General features: G+C 42.1%; 2 protein-coding genes across 2 annotated transcripts in view; one reads left to right on the top strand and one right to left on the bottom strand.

Moving 5' to 3' along the window:
* Nucleotides 1-3,056: 3,056 nt before the first annotated feature.
* Nucleotides 3,057-4,851, top strand: tnfa (tumor necrosis factor a (TNF superfamily, member 2)). The gene is made up of 4 exons (XM_042076663.1): nucleotides 3,057-3,351; nucleotides 3,591-3,618; nucleotides 3,742-3,813; nucleotides 4,165-4,851. The coding sequence occupies exons 1-4, from the start codon at nucleotides 3,175-3,177 to the stop codon at nucleotides 4,584-4,586; spliced, it is 699 nt and encodes a 232-aa protein (XP_041932597.1). The 5' UTR covers nucleotides 3,057-3,174; the 3' UTR covers nucleotides 4,587-4,851.
* A 3,984-nt stretch (nucleotides 4,852-8,835) lies between these two features.
* The window catches only part of gabbr1b (gamma-aminobutyric acid (GABA) B receptor, 1b), a 93,675-nt gene continuing 78,475 nt past the window's right edge, over nucleotides 8,836-24,035 (bottom strand). Inside the window, exons 16-24 of the mRNA XM_042076023.1 lie at nucleotides 20,275-20,425; nucleotides 19,878-20,010; nucleotides 19,321-19,437; nucleotides 16,388-16,495; nucleotides 15,759-15,852; nucleotides 13,450-13,577; nucleotides 12,070-12,198; nucleotides 9,967-10,110; nucleotides 8,836-9,534 (exon numbers count right to left, since the gene is read on the bottom strand). Coding sequence (XP_041931957.1) covers nucleotides 9,250-9,534; nucleotides 9,967-10,110; nucleotides 12,070-12,198; nucleotides 13,450-13,577; nucleotides 15,759-15,852; nucleotides 16,388-16,495; nucleotides 19,321-19,437; nucleotides 19,878-20,010; nucleotides 20,275-20,425 — 1,289 coding nt within the window. The 3' untranslated portion in view covers nucleotides 8,836-9,249. The remainder of the gene's footprint in view (nucleotides 9,535-9,966; nucleotides 10,111-12,069; nucleotides 12,199-13,449; nucleotides 13,578-15,758; nucleotides 15,853-16,387; nucleotides 16,496-19,320; nucleotides 19,438-19,877; nucleotides 20,011-20,274; nucleotides 20,426-24,035) is intronic.

Raw genomic sequence — 24,035 nt, 5'->3', positions numbered from 1 at the left:
CTATATGAAATTCAGGGCTGCCATTTATGGATACATTTTAACTATATAAATTAATAAATGATAAATAAATAAATGTAATTATTAATCTAAACATGCATTAATAAGTGTAAATATACAGAACATGAATAATGTAATTACTTGTTGTGGAAAGCTTTTTGATCTTTTGCTATTTTAATTTAAGGTCCACATCATTTCTTGTTCTCTTATGCCAACAATCACCAATGATATGCCATACAATGATATGCCATACAATCACCAAAAAATAAAAGGGCAAACATGAAGCGTTTGATAGTATAAGGAGTGACAATTTAGTTAAAGTATGATATGATGTATAGTGAATATATCTACGTATAGTCATCGTCACGTAGATGAGCATCAACTGGACAGCAACACAGAACCGGATAATGTACAGCATAGGACAGGAGCGTATAGGACAGGAGAGCACGTGGGAAAACTGAGTGGCGGAGCTATAGGTTGACTAAACATTTAAAGGCACCGTCTACTGACATTGTAAACATTTTTAGTGGTACTGTGGACATACATGACTGTTGTTAATCCCATGTTAATAAGGTTATTGTTACATATATGTTTTATTGCTAATGGTCAGAATACGGGTAGGTTCAATAAGTAGAATACAATCATGGTCGTCATGGTTATGTGTACACAAGGTCAAGGATAGGTCTGCTACCTACATTGTAAATCACTGTGTAAAATGTAAAGAAGATGTTGTACAGTTAGCCCACAAGACAAGTTAGTTTAATGTTATCATAAAAAAAGTTATGCATATTTTATTGTTTTTTTAATCATGAGTGTTAGTATTACTGCTACCAGCGGCAGTACTAGTAGTAATTCATTCAAAAGTCACAGAGGGGGACCTGACACAAGTAGTGTGAGGATGTTCATTTTTTCCCTCTGCGTGTAATCAGAAGGAGTGTTAACCACACGAGAAAGCCTTCCATAGCTAGACTACATCTGCTCCACCAACTCCTCGCTGTGGTCACTAGTGGAATCTAGCACTTCCATGGTTCAACGATGGTTTTCCTATACCTTCCTTAACATGGTTCATATATTTTACAACTGTTTTTGCACATTGATATAATCTAATTGTGATTTCAATTGATTATCTATGTCTGCAGTATGTTTTTGACAAACATGCAAGACAGCATTCTCTTTGGACACCATAGTCAAGTTTCTGAATATTACTTGAGTAGATTTACATATCTGAACATTTAGTGTGGAATGGCAACATTACAGTGCATGCATCCTTTTATGGTTACTTATCATCAGGGAATTAGTGCAATTCATACATTAGTCATAGTCATGGTCTGAGGTCAGGCTTTGGTGAGAGATTGTGTGTGTGTGTGTGTGTGTGTGTGTGTGTGTGTGTGTGTGTGTGTGTGTGTGTGTATGTGTGTGTGTGTGTGTGTGTGTGTGAGTGATTCTGGAAGTGAATTGTTGCTTTGACATGTACATGGACCTGTGTTTCTCATAAAAAATGTTAAAATACCAGCCATTAACTCATGCTCTTTCAGCAGGTGGTTATAGCACAAAACTGGTTGTACTTATTTATGGTAGCCTTAGACACGTGGTGTGTTAGAGGATTGCAAATCGCTGGACTTAACAAGAAGAAATCTAAGCAAATACTGCTCTGTGTCAGCTATCATAGGCAGTCTGCATATATGGAGAAGGCGGTACTTGCACAGTGTTTGTGATGCTGTGTGAGACATAAATGGGCTCTTTATTAATACTAATTAATAGGAATGCTGTATTGTTGTAATCAGTATTGGTCATTCCAAATAAATGAATTGTACTGTGTGTGTGTGTGTGTGTGTGTGTGTGTGTGTGTGATAGAGAGAGAGAACTGAAAAAACACAAACAAGAGCTAAATAAAAATCCATGGAACTGAGGAGGAAGAAGTTTGACAAAAGGAGTGCATGGATATGTGGAATAATACTGTAGAGTATTCAAAAGAAACACATCATATATGAGCACATACTTTGTCAGAGCCCAACATCGTTTAAAAGTTTCACAATACACTGATTCACACTATAACACACAACAAAACCCACAACATTGAGTCAGGTAATGATATTCAATTACTGTCCCGCCAGTCCCCTTTGAGAGAGGCTGTCACATTAGAGTGAAACTATAAATGCATATCAATGTAAAACATGACATGTGTTTCTAATTAATGGATGGTTAGTAGGCTAATTCATTTTGAGATAAGACAGTTGAAAACATAATTTTAACTCCAAACATTTGAAAGAAAGAAAGGAGTGGTGACCAATTGATGGGTGATGCAATGATTCGTTTAGCCTATATTTAGAATAGAAGCGGAAGCTCCACAATAAAAAAAATTAATAAAAAAACAGGAGGGATGAGCCAGGAGTGATGTCACTTGCAAAAATATTTCAGGTCTTGGTTATGTGATTTTGGATATGGGATTTTAAAATGTGGCGAAGATATCATCATCGTCATCTGAGCAAAATTTTCATACTGTATAATTGATCTGGACCTGATTAATGATTCACGCACCTAAAGTGAATGGCAACCATTTTAAAGCAGATGGACTTGGAAGATGTTTCCTGAAAGACTTATCATGATCTCTTGAAGTCTGCTGCAAGAGCTGGTCTGGTGTATGGATAATCATTACTATTGGGTTAAATGGGAGCAAATATTGACAGTCAAATAAGTGAAACAGAAAAACCACAATCTATAATAAGATCTCAGAAACTTGAAATAAGAAAACCCCATCAACCCCAACAACAAACCAAAATTGCACTTTTCTTTTTAGTCTTGGATGAACAATGAAAGGAAAGCCCAAGGGAAACCAAGACAATTTTTCCATATCAGTGCACTCTGTCAAAGGGAGAAGTTCACTACGTGTATGAGCGTGATCAGGATTTGTGGGCGTGTGTCTGTGTCTGTATCTGTGTGAGTGCAAGGCACTGCACGCATGCGTGTTTCTGCTTGAAAACTTCATGGTTTCCCCTACGCCTTCTCACTCACTCTTCAGTACTGACTCTGTGACATCACTGGAGTTTCCCCTACCGGGCAGAGAATATAAAACACACTGGCCGACACACCACAACCAGAACAGCTCAGAGCCCTCTGACAATCAAATCATAAATTATCTACTTCAAGCTCCAGCTAAGAAACTACAGCGGTGAAAGAATGGCACAGGACTGGAAGAGCGCTGATCTGGAAATTGGGCAGCCGGGAGTTGAAGCCATGGAGGAGCAGACGAAGATGGGTGCCTCACGGCCCTCAGGGGGCTGGAAGATTGGTTTGGCTCTACTGGCCATAGGACTGTGTGCTGCTTCTGCTATCTTCTTCACAATCCACAACCAGGTGAGCCTCCCAACATACAAACACACATGCCTGAGAGCATGAAGACGTGTGATGACACAATGATGTAGAATAAATAATGATGGAACAAATATGATAGTAGGTATTTATGCTTATGCTTATGCTTATGTCCCGTAAAGTGGGCAAATAGAATTCAGGATGAATTGAAATAAACACAACCATGCATGATGTTTAAATTGATCTCTCTTTCTCTCTCTTTCTCTACATTGTCGTCAAAACAGAAACAAAATGTCACACAGGGAAGTGAAGGTGAGTTGTGTTTCTCCTCTGTGGTTTCCTGACCTGTTTTTTTTTTTTGAAGCTGCTGTCATTGCCCCTGTGTTCTGGACAGCTTCCGTGTCCCTAAAATGTCTCCCTCTCTCTCTTCCACAGTTCTAGGCCACACTTTGAGGCAACTCTCTAAAAGGCACACGGGGACCAGCCAAATAGCCATTCATTTAGAAGGTGAGTGCTTTGCTTTAGTGGTGTATAGAGGGTGGTGTGTTTGGCCTGCTTAGGGCATCTAGGCAACACGGTTTCTGTACAGTCACTCCTCTGGCGTCATGTCCCAATTTTGTCTCACTTTTGTAAATCTAAATGTGAGAATAGTGCAAGGAGACCTGTGAAGATCAGACAGTAATTAGACAGTTAACCACTACACGAGACCTTGAATATTACCACTGCAACCTCAGCAGGACTAGACTTGGTTAGATGGATGGATGGTTTGAGAAGACGGTTTACAGTCCAGCAGGTGTTACTGGGATGTTGCTTAGTAAAGGAAGATACAAACTAATCCCTTCTCTCTTCCTCTTGCAGGAGATACCAAGCTCGAGACAGGTGAAGATGCAAACGAGGTGCAATGGAAGGACGACGTTGACCATGCATTCCATCATGGGGGCCTGAAACTGGTGGACAATGAGATTGTCATTCCCAAGAAGGGCTTGTACTTTGTCTATAGCCAAGTGTCCTTCGACGTCGACTGTGGCAGCACCACTGACCATGAGCACCCGAGCCACGCGGTCCGGCGCAAGTCGAAGGTGTTTGAGGGAGAGCATACACTGCTGAATACAATGCGCTCCAGCTGCCAGGGGGCTAGCAATGACCACTGGTATGGCGCCATCAACCTGGGAGCCGTCTTCAGCCTGGAGGAGGGTGACCTTTTGAGCACCACGACGGGGCCCATGCCCTTCGTGGAAGAATCTGCTGGGAAGACCTTCTTTGGAGTGTTTGCTCTCTAAGTCAGTGTGTGTGTGTGTGTGTGTGTGTGTGTGTGTGTGTGTGTGTGTGAATGTATGTGTTTTTGAACGATGTCTAAGGCGAGAATAGAAGGAGAGCAATGTGTGAAGTTGTCTTTAAGAATACACTTGTTTTATGTTAAAACAATGTTCACTCCATTGTAGAGTTCTACATTGAGATCATGCTGGATCATGATCTATTTCATTTGAAATGTATACATATGTATGTTATATGTATACTTATACATCTTGATGTATCTGTGCAGTATTTGCATATTTACTGTATTTACAGAAACATGAAGTGATGTCGGTGATCACTGTTGACCACTACATAAGACTACAGCCAATGTTCCAAGAACAAAAAACAAAGCTGTAATGAATGTATTTTTATTGAGCTGACATTATTATTTATTTTAATTATGTATTTTATTTATGTATTTGTATTTGTGTTTATTGATTGTATTTATATTTATATTTATTGGAAGGGTTTTATAATTATTTATTTATTTAAATAAAAAAATGTATGAAATTGAACTTCACTGCATTTGTCAGATGCTTTTAAACTTGTTGACACTCACACAGTAAGGAAAGTAAGGAATACTGTGTTGTGTGCCAGTCCTTATAAGGGAATAAATATTAGGGCTAACAGGACCCTGACACAGACACTTACATAAACACACAATCTTCCTTCACAACTGCTTTGTGTAACAGGTCATCAAGTCTATCCTGTCCGTCTATCAGACAAATTGCTTTCAAATAATTTCCTTCAACATCAGTCTGGAGTGCGTGGAGGTATACTAGGCCTAAATCTAAGCAAGAACTATTTTTGCTCATTGGAATACCCCGTGTCAGACCACAGAAACAGGGACTCCCCTAATGCAAGCTGGGAGAGAAAGTAATTGCATAACTTTCCAGACCTGGATACATTGTCTTGCTCATAAGTAATCACAGGACCCCCACCCACCCACAGACTTATTAATACAGTGGCAGAACAGGGGCCTATTGAAACTCATGACTAGTATAGTTCCTCCACCTCCTCCAGAGGTACACTTCCCCCCACCACACACACACACACACACACACACACACAAACACACACACACATAAGATCATGTTACTCAAGTCATGTTACTCAATCATCATGTGTGCTTGGCCTGTAGTTCTGAGATGAACAGCATCATGTGATGTTAGACGTGACTTTTACTGTAGTGCGTTCATGTGGCTGAGGGAGGGTCGGAGAGGGTCCCCACTTTGGAACTCCATACTTCCGAACTGACAGCATTCACTTGACATCAACAAACGGGCGACATTGTTAATGTTAATAGGATAGCTAGCCAGAAGGCTAACATCCTGTAGTTATTCAAAGGTAAAAGGCGCTTTTGAGTATAGCATAAACAAACAATGAAGTGACTTATTTGGGCATGTAACAAGTCCATTTTTTTTATCTCTCACTGTTGAGTGACGTCAAAACATTCTCCTGGGGGCTCTCACAAAGCTCCCACTTCAAAGCCCGAAGTTCCAATTTCAGGTGTGACATATCCCCGCTAAACTATAGAATTCTCCCACTTCCCAAGTTCCCAGGTGCTCATGAACGCACCATTTGCTGTAATTTTGCTTCTTTGCCAGCCCCCCCCCAGAGGGAAGCTCCCCCAGGACAAGGATCTGCCATGGAGACCTGTGCAACCACACGCTCCAGAGGAGCGCTCCTGCCACTGTGGGTTTTTCATTTCCTCTGTCTCTCTCTGACACCTGCTTGCGATGGTTTCCATTTGTTGAACTGTTTCCTTCGAGGCAGATCTGCAGCCTGCAGTCGGCTGAGAGGGGGGAAGTCCCATCTCCTGCGCTTGGGCTCTTTATGATACTCGGGCTTTTCAGGGCAAACCCCCCACCCGCGACACCCACAAATCACCCACACACACTCAACCTAACTCCCACATGTACATAAAAAAGATAACAGATGGACAAACAGATAAACATTACTGGAGGATACCACCATAGGGGGCTCTTATACTATTAACCCCCCCAAAATGCACAGTTGTCCATCCAATAAGCATTTCAATTCAAAGCAATTCAGTAGTGATGAATTCTCAGTAAAAAACAACTTGTTTATTGATTCACCAAATCAGAACTACAATAACCACATTTCACATCGTCTCTAGATTAAACATCTAAAGCAGTCAATATAAATATCATTTTTTTAATAGCATGTGCGAATACAATTTATACTTCTGTGTTTAAGAATACATATCATGTACAGACATATAATTTACAATTGTGCATGTCATTCATATAAACATCAATGATATCTATCATCAGACAGAAACAGAAACAGGAACCGGAACAAGATCATCAGAGACAAGTGTGTGAGCCAATATTCACAAAGAGTTTAAAATGCCTTAAAATGATTGTAGGTGAGTTTACTGTTCAACCACTGTTCCTTGAGAATGGTGGTCATATGTTTTTCTATTATATAAAGGAGACAAAATCAAGGAGCAAAGTCTGTCTATCTTTCCCTGCAGTGTGTGTGTGTGTGTGTGTGTGGGGGGGGGGGGGGCAGTACTTTCGTTTCCTTTCAGTGTTTCCTATGAAACTTTGCTTATCAGCCTACAATTTCCTTCAGTTCCTCAAATCCATCACAGGCGAGACTATGACCTCATTCTAATTAGCAGTGACCAAACACTGCCTAGTTCAGTTGCTGGATCTGTGAAGCTGTTATACGTGACACCTGAACAGTATCTGGCACGTTGATTCACACAGTATCACAATAATGTAAAATGAAATAAAGCCATTTTTTGCGGTAAATGGCTTGCTGTGCGCTGTGTCCTATATTCAGTACATAACACTGACATCTACGCATCCTTGCACACAGACATGGAAGACGCAAGCCACGGCGGTTTGAACTTGAAAGTGACACTACGGTGCAATGATTTCATTTAGAAAGTTTCGATCGGAGGCAGGAAAAGCCATAAGAAAGGGGATCGCTATGCAACGGAATGCTACTGCACTGCACCACTTTCCGGTGTGTATGTGTGTGTGTGTCTGTGTATTTGTGTAGGTGTGAGTGCGAGAGAGATTCAGATAGAAATACAAACTCATCACACACCCTTTCCAAGAACTATAAGGTAAACTGAAATCAGCAGAATCAATTGAACTGGACAGGCAGTACTGCACTGCCTGCTTCAGCAGATGTTTTCTGTCGTTATTATAGCACTAGTGCGCCAATGTATTTTGTATTTTAATGTATTAGTGTATTTTATATTTTTTAAACATCCAATTGAGTTTTCCAATGAGACATTTATAGGCCATTAAAGTAAGAAAAATATCAACACAAACTACGTTGCAGATTGAACAACTACAGGCCATCAGCCACTGGCAGAAATTAGTGTAATTTGGAATTATATAGAGATAGAATCAAGACTAAATACACTAATGAGCTGTGATAATATCTCCAAAATGCTTGAGAAAAACCTACCTGCCAAATAGCTTGTACAGGTGTACCTCAACTGATGTTTTTCAAAACAGAGAGGTTGCTCCAAATATTCAAATATTAAAAAATAAGTTTGTTATATTGTACTTTGCATTTTTTTATGTAATTATTTTTTAAAGCATCCTCACATTACAGTTTTTCACAAGCGCCTAGAACTTTTGTTGCCGCTTTCATAGTGTTCAAATATGACCTCAGCGATGCTTGCCCGGCTGCTTGGCTCTGTACCAGTAGAGGGAGCTGGTGAGCCTGGTGCACAGCAGGAGAAGAGCGCTGCTGACAGGCTCTACCATGCAGCCCTCCAGATCTGTCAGTGGATGAGCAATGAGTGACACAGGTTGTGGAAAAGGAAGGGTTCACCTAAGGTGAGGGTTCAGATATGTTTTTCTGTTTCGCCCATATTTCATGGAATCACTCATCAAATCGTTCCAGATTGTTAACTTATGCCTTTCTGAACACAAAACACACACACACACACACACACACACACACACACACACACACACACACACACACACACACACACATTAGTCAACATTGGTTTTCCTGCACTTTATGTCAGATAAGTCAAGTCAGTATACTGAAGATGGTATGCATATTCTACATCTTCATCTGTATCATGTTTACCATCTGTTGTGAAAGCCCCTCAGACCTCCAGAGAGGTCATTGGTGTAGCGTGGTGTAGCGTGGTTCGGTGAGGTGAGGAGGGGGAGATAAAGGTTCTCCTATGAGTTTTCAGGTAGAGTGCATAAGATGGATTATTTTTTGTTTCATGGAAAATCACTCAGCCTTTCGTAATGACTCAACTGTTCACCCCCACCTTAAGTCTCCCCCTCTGGTCTGATCTGTGTCATCTCACTGTGAATGTGGTTTGATTTCCTGCTAACAGAACAACAAACACAAACCTCCACCCCATCAAAACCAAAATGGCACATCCACCCCCTCACAGGCTGCACAAAGAGAGGGAAAGAGAAAGAGAGAAAGAGGGGGAGAAAGAGAGAGAGAGAGAGAGAAATGTACATTTGTCCTCCCTTTTAAATCCCCCGTACTCTGTCTCCTCTTCTCCTCCTCTGCTCCTGATGTCTCCTCTTCTCCTCCTCTTCTCCTCTCTGGTCTCCTCCTCTGCTCCTCTCTGATCTCCTCTTCTCCTCCTCTTCTCCTCTGCTCCTCCCTGGTCTCCTCTCACTTGTAGAGCAGGGGCAGGCGGCTGGTGTGGCAGTGGTTGCGGCTGATCTTGCCGTCGGGCTGGTAGAGGTTGGAGGAGTTGGAGAAGGACGGGGGCAGCGCGTGGTTGTCGGACGAGGGCAGCGGATAGCCCGGAGGGGGCAGCAGGGCCTTGGGGTCGCCCTGTGGGGCAGACACGGGCGGCGTGCTGTGGTTCTGATTGCCCGAGGAGGGACGCCGGCGAGAACGGAGAGCCTGCCTCTCGGACAGCTGGTTCCGCAGGTCGGACACCCTCTCCTCCTTCTGCAGAGCGAACACACACACACACACACACACACACACACACACACACACACACACACACACAGACACACACACACACACACATAGACATACACACAAGTCAGATTACATACATACACACAATCAGATTCTTTTGGCTTTCTAAAGGTCATAGTCCATTGCACTATGCACTATATATTAGTCACACACCCTTTTCCTGTTTAATCTGTGAATCTTAACTAAGTCAAGTTCCCATGCTAAAAATACTATAGCATTGCACATCCTGTATGCCCATCTTCAGACATGTAATGGGAAAGAATGTGGGCACTGGTGCACTTAGTGTGACTAAGTGCATCCGTAGTGTGTGTGTGGTGTGTGTGTGTGTGTGTGTGTGTGAGTGTGTGTGTGTGTGTGTGTGTGTGTGTGTGTGTGTGAGTGTGTGTGTGTGTATACCTCCTGGATGATCCTCTGTAGCTCTTTGTTCTCTCTCTCCAGCTGTCGGCTCTTCTCCTCGTCATTGTTGTTAGTGGAGGAGCCCGTCTTCATCGTCTCCTGCTGGTCCGACTGCCACTCGCCACGAGTAATCAGCCTCCGCATCTGGCACACACACACACACACACACATACACACACACACACACACACACACACATACACACACACACACACACACACACACACACACACACACGATGCACTCCATGAGCCTGATGTCTTGTCTTGTGGATCTTTTCTAACACTCACACTGACCAAGGGGCTTGCTTTTGTGGGTGTGAATGAGGGGATCATTATATGCATGGCACTCGACATCTCACTTCAACTCAAGCACAGTCTGTTCCATACTGCATGACTGCCTCAGCATACAGCCCAGCCCCAGACAACATGACAAATGTCTATAAGCTGAAATGGGTAGCTATTAACACGGCACTCCTCTCTGTTTGAGAGCAGGCTGGGTGGGTGGACGTGGGTGGAGAGAGAGTGTCCATCTCCGCCGGGCACTCACATGCACACTCTCTCATTACACACCAGTGGGCAGCGCTGCTGTGCCGGAACCGCTCATCAGCGACTCGACATCTCCAAGGGGAAAACAAATGGGCTTCCAAGCACACGACCGTTGTTAATAGTGAAAGATAAATGCTTCTGTGACTGAGATTTCAAATGGTTTGTTATTCATTCTGTCCTTCTATGATCTCCAATAGCCAGTGTTCTAATTTGTGTCTCCTATGCAGTGACATATCAGCCCCAGCCTTAAAGACTTTTTATATTGGAGCAGGAGGAGGATATTAATGACATACTGTGCGTCAACTTGTAAACAACTTCCCCGCAGAGATCTGAGGCTCTCGTTACTTCACTAAAGAAATAATGAGCATTGCATAGCAGTTAATGTGGCCTGTGTGTCGATAACAAATCATTACTGTTTACCGAAGTTGTTTACACATTGAAACACAAGGTCCAATTACTGGAACCAGCAACTCACAAAACCTTAAGCCACAGCTGCAAAGCTGCAAGTACATTTCCTGCTTTGCAATTCTATAACTCTGTTTAAAGAAACACAAACACAATTCAATACATATAGCCACATTTTGATTGCAAGAGACTAGCAACGAGGCACCTTGGAATGTTAACGTAATTCAGCTTTTAGAGGTGAAATGACTATTGGTGATGATAATTTAACCTTTTGATGCAAAAGGCCACTATGTGTACAGTTTAAAACCTCACACTGACATTCAAAATGGTCTACTTTACTAGCTGTAAAGGAAGAAATGCATTGGTCTGATTACCCACATATAGGAAGCTGTGTATAGTCATTTCTTTAAGTAGTCTATTTTGTAAAGGACAATACAGGCATTTGTGCAACACAAGCAATTTAAAACATTATGTGAAAGACACAGTATGCATATCTTCATTCCTGCCCAAAATGTATTTGTGTGTTTATTCAATACACTTCATATGACATATGATTCTTACCAGAAGACAATTCACTCATTGTATGGTGCAATGTAAGTACAGTAAAGATGCACAGGGCATACAATATGACTAGACAACATTATGAAGTGCAGTATTTTGGACGAGCACTGTACAGTATAAGCCTTACACCAAAAATACAAAGGCGTAATTGCCTTATACACGGAAGGAACACGTGAGGCTTGTGATGCAAAACACAAATAAAAAGATAATTTCCCATGTAGTTTCAGCAGCATACTGTATGTATGGTGATTTGTATTCAGTGTGTGTAGTAATACAGGAGCAGTGATTTGAGAAATCAGTTTTATTCTCGAAGGAATGCAATCACAAAAAGTGTAATTGGATGTGTGTTGAAACTGTTGAAAATCTCTCCGGAATCAATCTACGTGCTTGTGTGAAGGCTACAGGGCAGATATCTACAGCATAATGCAACTGCAGATAAGCCGATACCAAGAAATAGGCTCAGCTAACGGTCGACTTGCAGCAGTGCCAAAAATGGAAATGTTTTTTTTTTTTCACTTGACGCTAACACGGTAGTGTGTGTGTGTGTGTGTGTGTGTGTGTGTGTGTGTGTGTGTGTGTCTGTGCTTACCTTTGGGACAAACAGCACCACTAGAGTGATGTAGACAGAGAAGACGATGGCCAGGGAAGCGAAAGCAAAGGAGGCATCCTGCTTGGACGACAAGATCATGGTGACCGGAGCAGTGATCATACACAAAACCTACAGAGGTAAAGAGAGACAGGGAGAGAGAGAGAAGGGGAAAGAAAGAAAGGTCATAGACGGCACCATAAGAAGCAGTCTCCTACAAAGAGCAAGACTCACAAAGAGTGACATGAGACATTCCTCTAATTCAACAATTCAATTCAAACAGTTGAAGTTCAGCATTCACTACGGTTACACAATAGATTTCCAAAGCTTGCACAAAATTATAATACCATAAAATCATTCAGATAAAAGTTCATTTTTTTCAATTACGCTGAAAGACTGATACACCCCACTGCAGACTTGGTGGTGATTAAAAGACCCTTTTATGGGACATCAGAGCCGCCGATGCTTTGTGTGTCCAACCAATCACAGAAATGGCCTTTAAGTCCAGGGCTGGCCAGCTGAGCCGAGCTCTTTCAGCTGCAGCCAAGTGAATTAGAGCTCATCAAAATAGCGGCATCTCTGCTGCCAGATCATTTAACCAGGAGAGGGCCGACCCCCCCACCCGAGCATGGTGGTGGACCAGAGGAGAGGGCCGAGCATGGTGGTGGGCCAGAGGAGAGGGCCGAGCATGGTGGTGGGCCAGAGGAGAGGGCCGAGCATGGTGGTGGACCAGAGGAGAGGGCCGAGCATGGTGGTGGACCAGAGGAGAGGGCCGAGCATGGTGGTGGACCAGAGGAGAGGGCCGAGCATGGTGGTGGACCAGAGGAGAGGGGAGCAAAGTGAGATTCCTGGAAAAGCACTTTGGGCAAGAGAACCATGTGGCTTTCGGAATCTCACACACACAGAGACACACACACACACACACACACACACACACACACACACACACCCTTCAGAATGTCAAACACCCCCCTACAAATGCCACACACATGCTCTCTCCTTACAGCAGAGTTCAAGCCAGAGGACGGACAATGGGAATGAATTTGCATGGGAATTTGTGCATATGAAAAATGGTTCCAAAAAAGGGGCAAAGTCTAGCTCCTCTATTGCGTTTGGCTTTTGTTAACATGACTTAAGAGTACATCTGGTATGTTCATAGAGTACAAAATTGGGCTATGGCCTATAGACGTGTGAGCTAGTATTTATTGTAATGAATCTTCTGTATGCCTACCATGACAGGAAATCATATACTTTGTCACAAACATACACACACACACGCACGCACACACACACACACACACACACACGCACACACACACACACGCACACACACATGCACACACACACACACGCACACACACACACACACACACACAAACTTACAGAAACATTGTAGATAGCCATTCCCACAGCCCTGTGATCGTTGATCTTCTCTGTGGAGACAGATTTGGTCTCATAGGCCAAGAAGATGCCCAAGAGAAGCAGCAGCCCTTTATATCCATACACCACTCCTGCAGGCGAAAAACACACACACACACACACACAGAGAGAGAGAGACACACACACACACAGAGATAGCTTGTATTGATCTCCTGCTGTAACAGAAATACATCGCAATAGCTTCTGTGCAACAGTGCTTTAAATCACAGCTAACCATTTCTCCACAGAACAGTCGAAAATGTCTATACTCAGAATGAATTAAATTATAGTTAAATTAAACTGATAAAACACACAGTAATAAAACGCAAGATCTGATGATTCACTTGACTTAAAAGCAGTGAAAGTATCTGAAAGTTCAGCAAGATTAGACTCTGACAGAATCTTAAAAGGGGATGTGTTCTTGGAAAGACGGTGATTATCTTGCCACAGTCTGCACAGAATTCGTAATTACTCCTGAGTCAAGACTTCTTCCTCGAAGCAGGATGGGAAGTTTTGGCCAACGCAGCACTTTCACAAGCTTTGACCTTCTGACTCTGGGAATGTTTAAGGACAACAACTACGGAATCAGGGAGCAACGCTGGCCATAATATAACCCTATCCCTTAATCCTGCAATCAAGGGTGGGCCATTTGCCCACATGGTCAAGCTGTTTGCAGGTTCTCATTTTCACCACACCAGCAATACACTGAACGCATACTTAAGATCTTTACACACATACACACACACACACACACAATGCACTCCATGAGCCACATAGCACATTTGAACATAATATTACAGACCACTGAGCTCCTTGGTTTTACACAGTTAGCAAGTAATATCAAAGTCCTTGTTAATCCTAATTATCTGTTAGTTCTCATAATAAATATGGTCCATTGTCAAGGGTCAATTTTATCCATGTTTATAGATCAATATAAAAAGATTTTTCATTATGGAGAACAGAAGTATAATTCAGTGAACAATGTGGGAAAACAGGATGAGAAAAGTGAATATTAGTCAGCCCTTGTGGCTTACCAATAAGTGACCAAACAAATAGTCTTAAAAGAGCATAAATTGTGCTTTGATGAAAGCACACTTGGCCACCCCCTCATTAGCAGATGACTTGGTCAGTAAGGGAACACAATACAAGTTTACTTACATGACACATCTCATATACAGGGGGAATTCTATGGGCTGCACTACAATGCAGCACTACAAAACTGTTTACAAAATTATTGTCAGTCTATTTCTCTTATTTGTTTAAAATGGGCATGTAGCTCTGATAATGGTATTATAAAAGCATATAGTACAAGAAAATTGTTACTATAATTCTTGATATTCTTTATCTCTTGCAAACTTCAATTTTATGTCTAATGTGGTCTTTTTATTCACTCTTCCACAACCAATTGTTCAGGTCATGATTATTAATAACATCATTTTAATATAATACAATATTTTTCTGTTTTCATTATTATGACAAGACAGTATTTCTGCAATTTTTCATGGTGCCGATTGAAGTGGCTAAAATGCCTCCGGAGTAAAAAAAAATAAAGTAACAAAGCATTCCACTAAACACATCTGATTTATCATTCTAGAAAGCCTTTACAAAATACTATGCAGTCAGCCTTTAAAGCCTCTGTAGAAGACGCCATATGTAGTTGAAGTCATTGGATGCTGACAGCTAATATGCGGAGTGGCCAATCAGAAACGCCACGGTCCCCAAGCGAAGCCATGAGCAACTCTGGCTCTAGCGCTTGCATCTGTGTGTGCACAGTAAGTTCTGAGCGAAGCGCTTTAGAGAAGCTCTCCAAACACATAATGCGAGGAAACAAAAATGTCACAACACCCACATCTTCCCAATAAACACATTGAGGAGCAGCTTTGATTGGCTGGCTGCTTTCGCACCATACAGAAATGACCACATTGCAGTAATGCTGCAAGTGAAACATCTAGCCACGCAGTACAACCATCCTTTCCAATAACTGGGGGACACAACAATTCCATAGTGACATTTTCAATCAATAAGATACGTTTCAATGCTCGTTATGAGGGTTATAAAACAGACAAATGCTGATTTGGCTGGGAATTCGGACAAGTAGACAAGTAGAAGTTTGTGTGTGTGTGTATGTATGTATATGTGTGTGTGTGTGTGTGTATGCGCGCGTGTATGTGTTTGCGTGTTTGCGTGTGTGTGTGTGTGTGTGTGTGTGTGTGTGTGTGTGTGCGCGCGCGCGCGTGTGTGTGTGTGTGTGTGCGTGCGCGAGTGAGACTCACCTAGCCAGGTGTTCATCTTCTCTGAGCTGCAGTGCTCCAGCAGGGGTTCAATCAAGACGTCCAGATCCCCTTTAGGAGCCTCACGGGTGAACTTCTGCTCAACACAACGGGGAGTCACACACAGACACACACACACCCAACACAACGAGGAGTCACACACAGACACACACACACCCAACACAACGGGGAGTCACACACAGACACACACACACCCAAACATGTTAGGCCAGTTAGGCCTCATTTTGACGATCTATGTTATATGATCTATGATCTATCTCTTATCATCTATATGACCTATATACCATTATTCACACCATGGGTTGTTATTCAGGTGTGAAGCACATGTAAATTACTCCCAATTGTTCCCAGAAACTACAAATTCACAAATTAAATACTAATGACAGAGTAGAGCAGGTGCACCCGATTATGACACCATCACCATCTCCCACCACAGTAGTTCACACAGGAAGTCAGGCAATTGCACAACAGGAAGATAGATGTTTATACAGGAAGCAGAGATATAAAAAGGTGCATATGTGGTGAGTAAGTGTGTATGTGTGTGTGTGTGTGTGTGTGTGTGTGTGTGTGTGTGTGTGTGTGTGTGTGTGTGTGGTGGGGGTAAGCATTACCTCCACAGTGATGTGCAGGGGATCAACTATCTGCCAGATCATGAGGGACGTGATGTCGATAACCAACAGAATGCCCACAGTGGCGTACAGCTTCCAAGGGTCCAGGTGCTGATGGGATATAGGAGGACCCAAATGTCAGAGGAAGGAGAGAACTGGTGTGGTGGCTGGGGGACAATTACATTGCAAAGAACAAATATTGAACAACTTCTGCAAAATGCACGCACACACATGCACACACACACACACGCGCACACACACACACACACACACACACACACACACACACACACACACACTCACACTCTCACACACTCTCACTCACACACACACAGATATGAATTTATTGACACATACCAAATAAACATCTGTACACCGTAAATTACACACACACACACACACACACACACAAGAATACACTGTCAATAGAGAGAAGGTGTATTGGATTCTTATTTGACGCATTACTCTCTGACCCGATCAATGTAGCTGCCCTTGATTTATGTTTTTTAAAAGAACACGAGCTCCAGGAAATAAGGGAAAAGGCGAGAGAAAGGCTGGAGATTAATGAGGGAATGCTTCCGCACCACAAACTACAGGGCTGCAGGTTTTCCATTAGCACTAACTCTACTCCATCAATCATCATGAGCGGAGATGGTGCAAGACACATTCCTCCAAACAAACACATGTACAGAGGCTAAAACAACCATCCCTACACACAGATAGCCATTCACCCTTTTATGTGTAGGATACTAGGAGATCATTGGTCTGTCAGTATGGATGGACATATGTGAAACTATGTATGTATGTATGTATATGTTAAAGTATGTACACACAATATACTGTGGTAATATGGTGGCAACATGGGGCGTAAGCTAACAGGCTAATTTCTTTTGTGTTTGTGAGGGGGCCTAAGCTAACTGGCTAAGCTAACAGGCTAATTTCTTTTGTGTTTGTGATGGGGCCTAAGCTAACTGGCTAAGCTAACTGGCTAATTTGTTTTGTTTGTGATGGGCTGTGCCTAGGTTGATGGTGGTTGGCCAGGGTTTTTATGGTTATGGTTCAGTCCACATCAACGGGACGGACCAACCTAGCCAACCTTGACCATGCCTAGGCTGGTTAAGAGTATTTTGGGTATTGTATATTTTAATGTGGTAATATGGTATATCTCCAGGACGCTGGTTTCACTGTTAAGCCTTCATGAGGTGTCGTGGGCCTAACTTAACGAAACATCGGTGAATGAGGGTGCCCACTTGATAACCCCAATGACATGCCGCATACTATATACTGCTGTTGGATGGGCCGTTTGTCTTGTGTTTGTGACCATTTGTTGGCGGATTTGTGGGTAGCGTGCTTTTTAAAGTTAATTTGAGTAGGGGCTTCTAAATGTGTTTTTACTTTGGATTTTGGCACAAGGGATTTTAACATCTAATCCTGTGTATTAATGTAATATACTTAAACTGTAGTGGGGCAATTCTACGCAAAACTGTCACATCCATAACGGCAACACAATGCTATGGTATTTAGTTGTTATGGATGTGACAGTATTGCGTGGAATTGCCCAGTGGCATTTATTCATGTCTAGTTTGGAGCAAATGTTAGAAGTAGTTAATATTCCATAGGTGTCATGCCTGCTGTGACAACTGAAATGATAAAAGGTTCTGAAACAAAGGTGAATTAACAGGATTATAGGCAGTTTGTTCTACACTGATAGACTGCATTGATACTGATAGACCGCATACTATATACTGCTGTTGGATGGGCCATTTGTATTGTGTTTGTGACCATTTGTTGGCGGATTTGTGGGTAGTGTGCTTTTTTAAAGTTAAACTTGAGCAGGGGCTTCTGAATGTGTTTTTACCTTGGATTTTGGCACAAGGGATTTTAACATCTAATCCTGTGTATTAATGTAATGCATATCCCTTAGGAAACACTAAATACCTAGAGTAGCCTACAAGTGTGTGTGTGTGTGTGTGTGTGTGTGTGAGAGAGAGAGAGAGAGAGAGAGAGGGAGGGAGAGAGAGAAGTGATAGAGTCTGTGTGTGTGTGTATGTGTGTGTGTGTGTGTGTGTGTGTGTGTGTGTGTGTGTGTGTGTGTGTGTGTGTGCGATTAAGAAAAACGCTCAAGGCCACAAGGACAGGGGAGAGTAAGCGAGAGAGAGAGAGAGAGAGGGAAAGAGAGAGGAGAGAGAGATAAAGAGAGAGAGAGAGAAAAAGAGGAGAAAGAAGTAGGATGGAGAGTGTGGGGAGAGATAATTCCTCTATGATGTATTGATCTTTTTTCTAAACACTACTTGCCCTTGAAGCAAATGATGATAAAGTCAGAGCTGGAGATCACAGCCGAAAACATAACAGCACACTCACAGGCACACCGCACACGCTGCAACACAGATATCCAGCACACACACAAAGACATCACTACCAAACAATGCCCCCCACCCTTCTCTCTCATACAAATACACACACACACACACACACACACACACACACACACACACACACACACACACACACATTGACAGTATTTGATGCTTGAGTAACAAAACAATGATTTTTTTAAAGACAACTTGTTTGTCAATCAAAACAATTCAGACCTGAGGAGGGGAATCTATGTTTAGTTCAAAGGGTGTAATGTGCGTTACCTGCCACCTGGGGGCATCCTCCCACTGAGGTGTGACTTAATAAATAAGTCAAGGGACTGCACAACAACATTGATATAAAAATTGCTATGTGCCATCAAATTCTTATAAATTGTCATTTTGACACAGCATGGAGTGGTACACGTTGTGATTAAAGCTTCAATGTGTCACCGAACTGATGCAAGCACACATCCTGCAAAATATTTCTCTTGCTTTATATCAAATAATTTCCAACAATATTTAGATTGGACATTGCTAATATTTTTGCTAAAGTCCAATCACCATTGGTGAAGCTCTTACCTTCCTCTTGTCCTTTTTCTCATCCTTCTTGGTGAAGACTGTATGGACCCACCAGATTTTAGTGAACATGCTGCCATACGCCAGACTGAAGCCCAGACCCAATAGCCACAAGCGGAACTAAATACACAAATAAACACACACACACACACACACACAAACACACAGAGAGAGAGAGAAAATAGAGAGAAAGACACAGAGAGAGAGACAGAGAGAGAGAGAGAGAGAGGGAGAAATAGAGACACACACACACACACACACACACACACACACACAGAGAGAGAGAGAAGGAGAGAGAGAGAAGGAGAGAGAAATAAAGAGAGAGACATGCAGAGAGAGAGAGAGAGAGAGAGAGAGACACACACACACACACACACACACACACACAGAGAGAGAGAGTGAGAGACAGAGAAGGACAGAGAAATAGAGAGAGAGAGAGAGAGAGAAACACACACACACACACACACAGACCAATTAGTGTGATGCCTTTAAGTAAGAAGAGTCTGGGAAAAGGAACTAATTTGTCTGGACACCGTATCCCATAATGCTTCTGTTCACACCTGGCAGACAACAGGAAACTGGTCTCTGTGTACATGCAGGCCGTCCAGTCCGAGAGGAAACACTGCAGCCAGGGCCATCATGCAGCCCACCGCCGTCATGTTGTTGAGGTAGGGCTGTGAGTTCTGAATATACCTACACACACACACACACACACACACACACACACACACACACACACACACACACACACACACACACACACACACACACACACACACACACACACACACACACACACACACATACACACACACACACACGATCAGGACCCTGAGTCATTTGATTGAGGAAAAGGGATTTTACAAAGCAGGGGATGTAAATTCTTTGGTAATCTATCATAATCCCACCCGCCCACCTCCACCCACAGACAGTCAGACGTCTGCATGAGTAGCCTACCTGACGTTGCTGTTGTAGATGTTGAACGTGAGGCAGACGATGCCCAACAGGATGCCGAGGCCAGCAAACACCGACACGGAGATGAAGAGCTTCTGGGAGAGGTAGCGGTACTCAAAGTTCACCAGAGTCTGGTCCGCCGGCGGGCCAGCACCTACGACCGGAGAGAGAGAGAGAGAGAGAGTGAGAGAGAGAGTGAGAGAGAGAAGAGGAGAAAGAAGTAAGATGAGTGTGGGGAGAGACAATATCTCTATGATGTATTGATCTCATCAATCAGATCATCTCATCAATTCCTCTATGATGTATTGAGTCATAAAAGGAGCTTTATGTGTGAGCATAACAGTGTACATTCTTGACAGACTAAAAGAATGAAGCAGTGGAGGTGGATCTATTTTCTTCGGCTTTGCACACATCAATATAAAGGTAGCTCGGGGCCAGATTACAGTTCAGTGAACCTTAAATGTGAAGGAAATTACACATCATCATCACCAAGGTAGCTCTTACTTTAATGCTGACACATTTCTGTGGATTGCAGTGAAAGGAACATTTGCTTTCCCTTGTCAACACAGAGAGCATTTTGGCATTTAGAGTATTTTTAGTGCAGATGCCACTTAAAATGCCACCTAACATTACAAGGGTAAAGCTAGCCCACTGAGAGTCATTTTGGAAAGGGCTAAATAAAGATGAAGTTAAATGTGCGTCAACCGACTTAAATCTTACAGTTTTTCTCAGTCGCTTTGGTGCTTTTTTCAGATCAGAATGAAAATTCTCATAACTATTAGTTCAACCTCCACAACATTTAGTCATTTGTGCACATCATAGTAGCAATTTCTCTTTCCTCTGAACAAATTGCAAATGCTTTTGGACATGTATCAGTTGCTTTCATACAATTCTCTGCTGTTTTTTAACATTATCATTTGCTTATGTCATGTCAGTCAAAATTAACTATACTTATGGATGCTGAATAGTCGTTCCCAATAAAACTAATAGTCTTCATTTCATTGCTTGAGTCATTACATACAAAATTGTTGAACTAGTTATCAAATTCTGTCACTATGCTGTGGAATTGCAAAGAGCATACAGTAAAAATGTACGTATTCAGTGTCATGTACTCACGTACTCCCCTAACTACAGCAATGTGTAACTTTACTGTAGTTTTCAAATGGCTGTACAAGTACTGTATAGTGCTGTCTTGAGCATGTCCAGGTAGTGTCACTGAGTTCTGACCTTTTTTTTGCATTGGAAAACACTGAGAGAACTGTCATAATGAAAACATGACAAAGCCATTTGACTATCTTGTTCATAAACGATGGTGTCATCATTTTGATGACACTGACAGTTTCATTGACATTAATACCTGCTTTTGAGGAATGGACTATCCATTTTGAGCAAGTGACGTGCTTTTGCAGGTCATCCACTAGGTTTTGCATTTTGCACTAATTGTTTTGAGAAATGCATTAACTGCTGTGCAAATGTTAATAGTGATGTGAGAATAGCACCAAAGCGACTGAGAAAAACTGTAAATCTCACTGTTTCCGATCATCAGTGGCTTCTTGGAGTCAAACCATCACGTCAGCACAAGTAAATAACCTTTATTTATATAGCGCATTTATCTATGCACAGAGTGCACAAGGCCAAATGGAAAAAAGATCCGCCACTGTCGACAGTGCTCTTACTTGGCAGGAAATATGTCCTTCCAGAGTGATAAAGAACTTTCAATGCCACATTCATGATTTCCATGTATTTAATGCTAGTTCAAGCTCTATTGATGTCTAAACTGGGTTTGTGATAAATCAGCCTTTGGATGAAACAGTCACTCGGTCACTGAAGTGACCATAAAACATCCATTGGTGTAAAATCTTGAAAGAATCTTTCAAATGAGCTGACCTACTGAGATGTAATCAATATGATCCAAAGGTCCAAAGAGAACATTTCTCATGTGATACAAAAGAGAGCTTGACCCAACTAAGTCCTAACTTCTGTGAAAGTAGCACTCAGATTACTAACCAGAATCTCGCACACAGGCCTGGCCTACATCATAATATGAATATTACTGGAGATATATTAAAATGCATCTAATGGTGCAATTAAAAAGGCCACAAAGTGGGTTACTTCTTTTCTGTATGTCGAGGCGGGGCACATATCACTGAGAAAATACTTGTCAGGATGTACATTTTTAGACACTGCATACTTTTTAAATGTTCCTGGCAAGGAATGTATACTCCTCGTCTATATGAGTTAACTGTGTGTTGCACGTCTCTTGTTATCCTCAGTGTATTTGTATATATGTATGTATATGTGTATGTGTGTGTGTGTGTGTGATAGTATGATAATATGTGTGTGTGTGTGTGTGTGTGTGTGTGTGTGTGTGTGTGTGTGTGTGTGTGTGTGTGGTGTGGTGTGTGTGTGGTGTCCTTTGGGCCACTGCCTCTCTCGGCTTAATTCCTCTCCCTGCCCTTGATGTTGGAATCGGGACACTGTGTTACCATGGCGACCAAGCCCCATAATGGTTGCCACAGCGATAGGAAAGGAAAGTAGCAATGCGGTGGTTGTCAGGGGCGACCAACAAGGGAGAGAATGAGCAAAGTAGAGAGAGAAGAGCACAAAATACTGTATAAAACACACAGTGGAGGGGAGGGGAGAGAATGAGAAAATTGAGGAGAGGAAAAAGAAAGGAGACAACAATAAATGTAAACCTACAAATCTCAAGGAAAGGGAGAAGAGAGAGCGAGAGAGAAAGAGAGAGAGAATTAAGCTAGAAGAAAGAAAGTGAAGAATGAGGTGATTCATGAAGAGGCAGAGAGATGGGAGGGACATACTGGATCTGCTGCTAGAAGAGTGGAAGTACCTGTGGCAGCTGATCTGGAGCAAAATCACTCTTGCCTTCAAGGACAGACTATTTATATTCACTCCCTAAACACCAACAATATTCATATTCACTCCCAAAATCACTCTTGCCTTCAAGGACAGACTATTTATATTCACTCCCTAAACACCAACAATATTCATATTCACTCCCAAAATCACTCTTGCCTTCAAGGACAGACTATTTATATTCACTCCCTAAACACCAACAATATTCATATTCACTCCCAAAATCACTCTTGCCTTCAAGGACAGACTATTTATATTCACTCCCTAAACACCAACAATATTCATATTCACTCCCAAAATCACTCTTGCCTTCAAGGACAGACTATTTATATTCACTCCCTAAACACCAACAATATTCATATTCACTCCCAAAAGCCTGGCAGGGTATTTCTCCATGTTACCGTAACACCTATAAGGTATTTAAGCACATCCTGAACATTTCAGTGTTTCCCACAGAATTAAATTATATTTGTGGTGGTAGGTTTGCAGAATTAACTTGAATGCAACAGTTTTTAACAAATTAGTGCAGCGTGGTTACGATGCTAACCAGATTTAAGCACAATTTAGTACAACCTGGAAAATCATTGTGTGGTGGTCAATGTTGATATTGTGGTGGGCCGCCACAAATAAGTCAATGTATGGGAAACGCTGCATCTACATGATACTTGATGCGTAAACTCATACACTAAATACCAACCATGTACTACATGCTCCATAAACACCTTTTAAGTGCTCATCAACTACTCCATACCAGCTCATAAACAACACCAGAGGGGCATTAACGTTATTTATTCCACTGCTTGGTTGAATTTCCCATTGTCCTACGTAATTTAGAACGACCATTAACCGTATGTTATTTGCACACCTATGAAGTAGATCCATTTTGTTGG

The sequence above is a fragment of the Alosa sapidissima genome, chromosome 21 (genome assembly GCF_018492685.1).
Source record: "Alosa sapidissima isolate fAloSap1 chromosome 21, fAloSap1.pri, whole genome shotgun sequence".
In the NCBI taxonomy this organism is placed as follows: Eukaryota; Metazoa; Chordata; class Actinopteri; order Clupeiformes; family Clupeidae; genus Alosa; species Alosa sapidissima.
Note: the sequence above shows the minus strand (reverse complement) of the source record. Positions and strands in the feature narration are given on the sequence as shown.

Bases quoted from the DNA above. Each gene is read 5' to 3' on its own strand.
- tnfa (XM_042076663.1), top strand. From the start codon at position 3,175: ATGGCACAGGACTGGAAGAGCGCTGATCTGGAAATTGGGCAGCCGGGA. The intron at 3,619-3,741 runs GTGAGTTGTGTT...TCTCTTCCACAG, and splicing joins TGTCACACAGGGAAGTGAAG to TTCTAGGCCACACTTTGAGG. The intron at 3,814-4,164 runs GTGAGTGCTTTG...TTCCTCTTGCAG, and splicing joins AATAGCCATTCATTTAGAAG to GAGATACCAAGCTCGAGACA.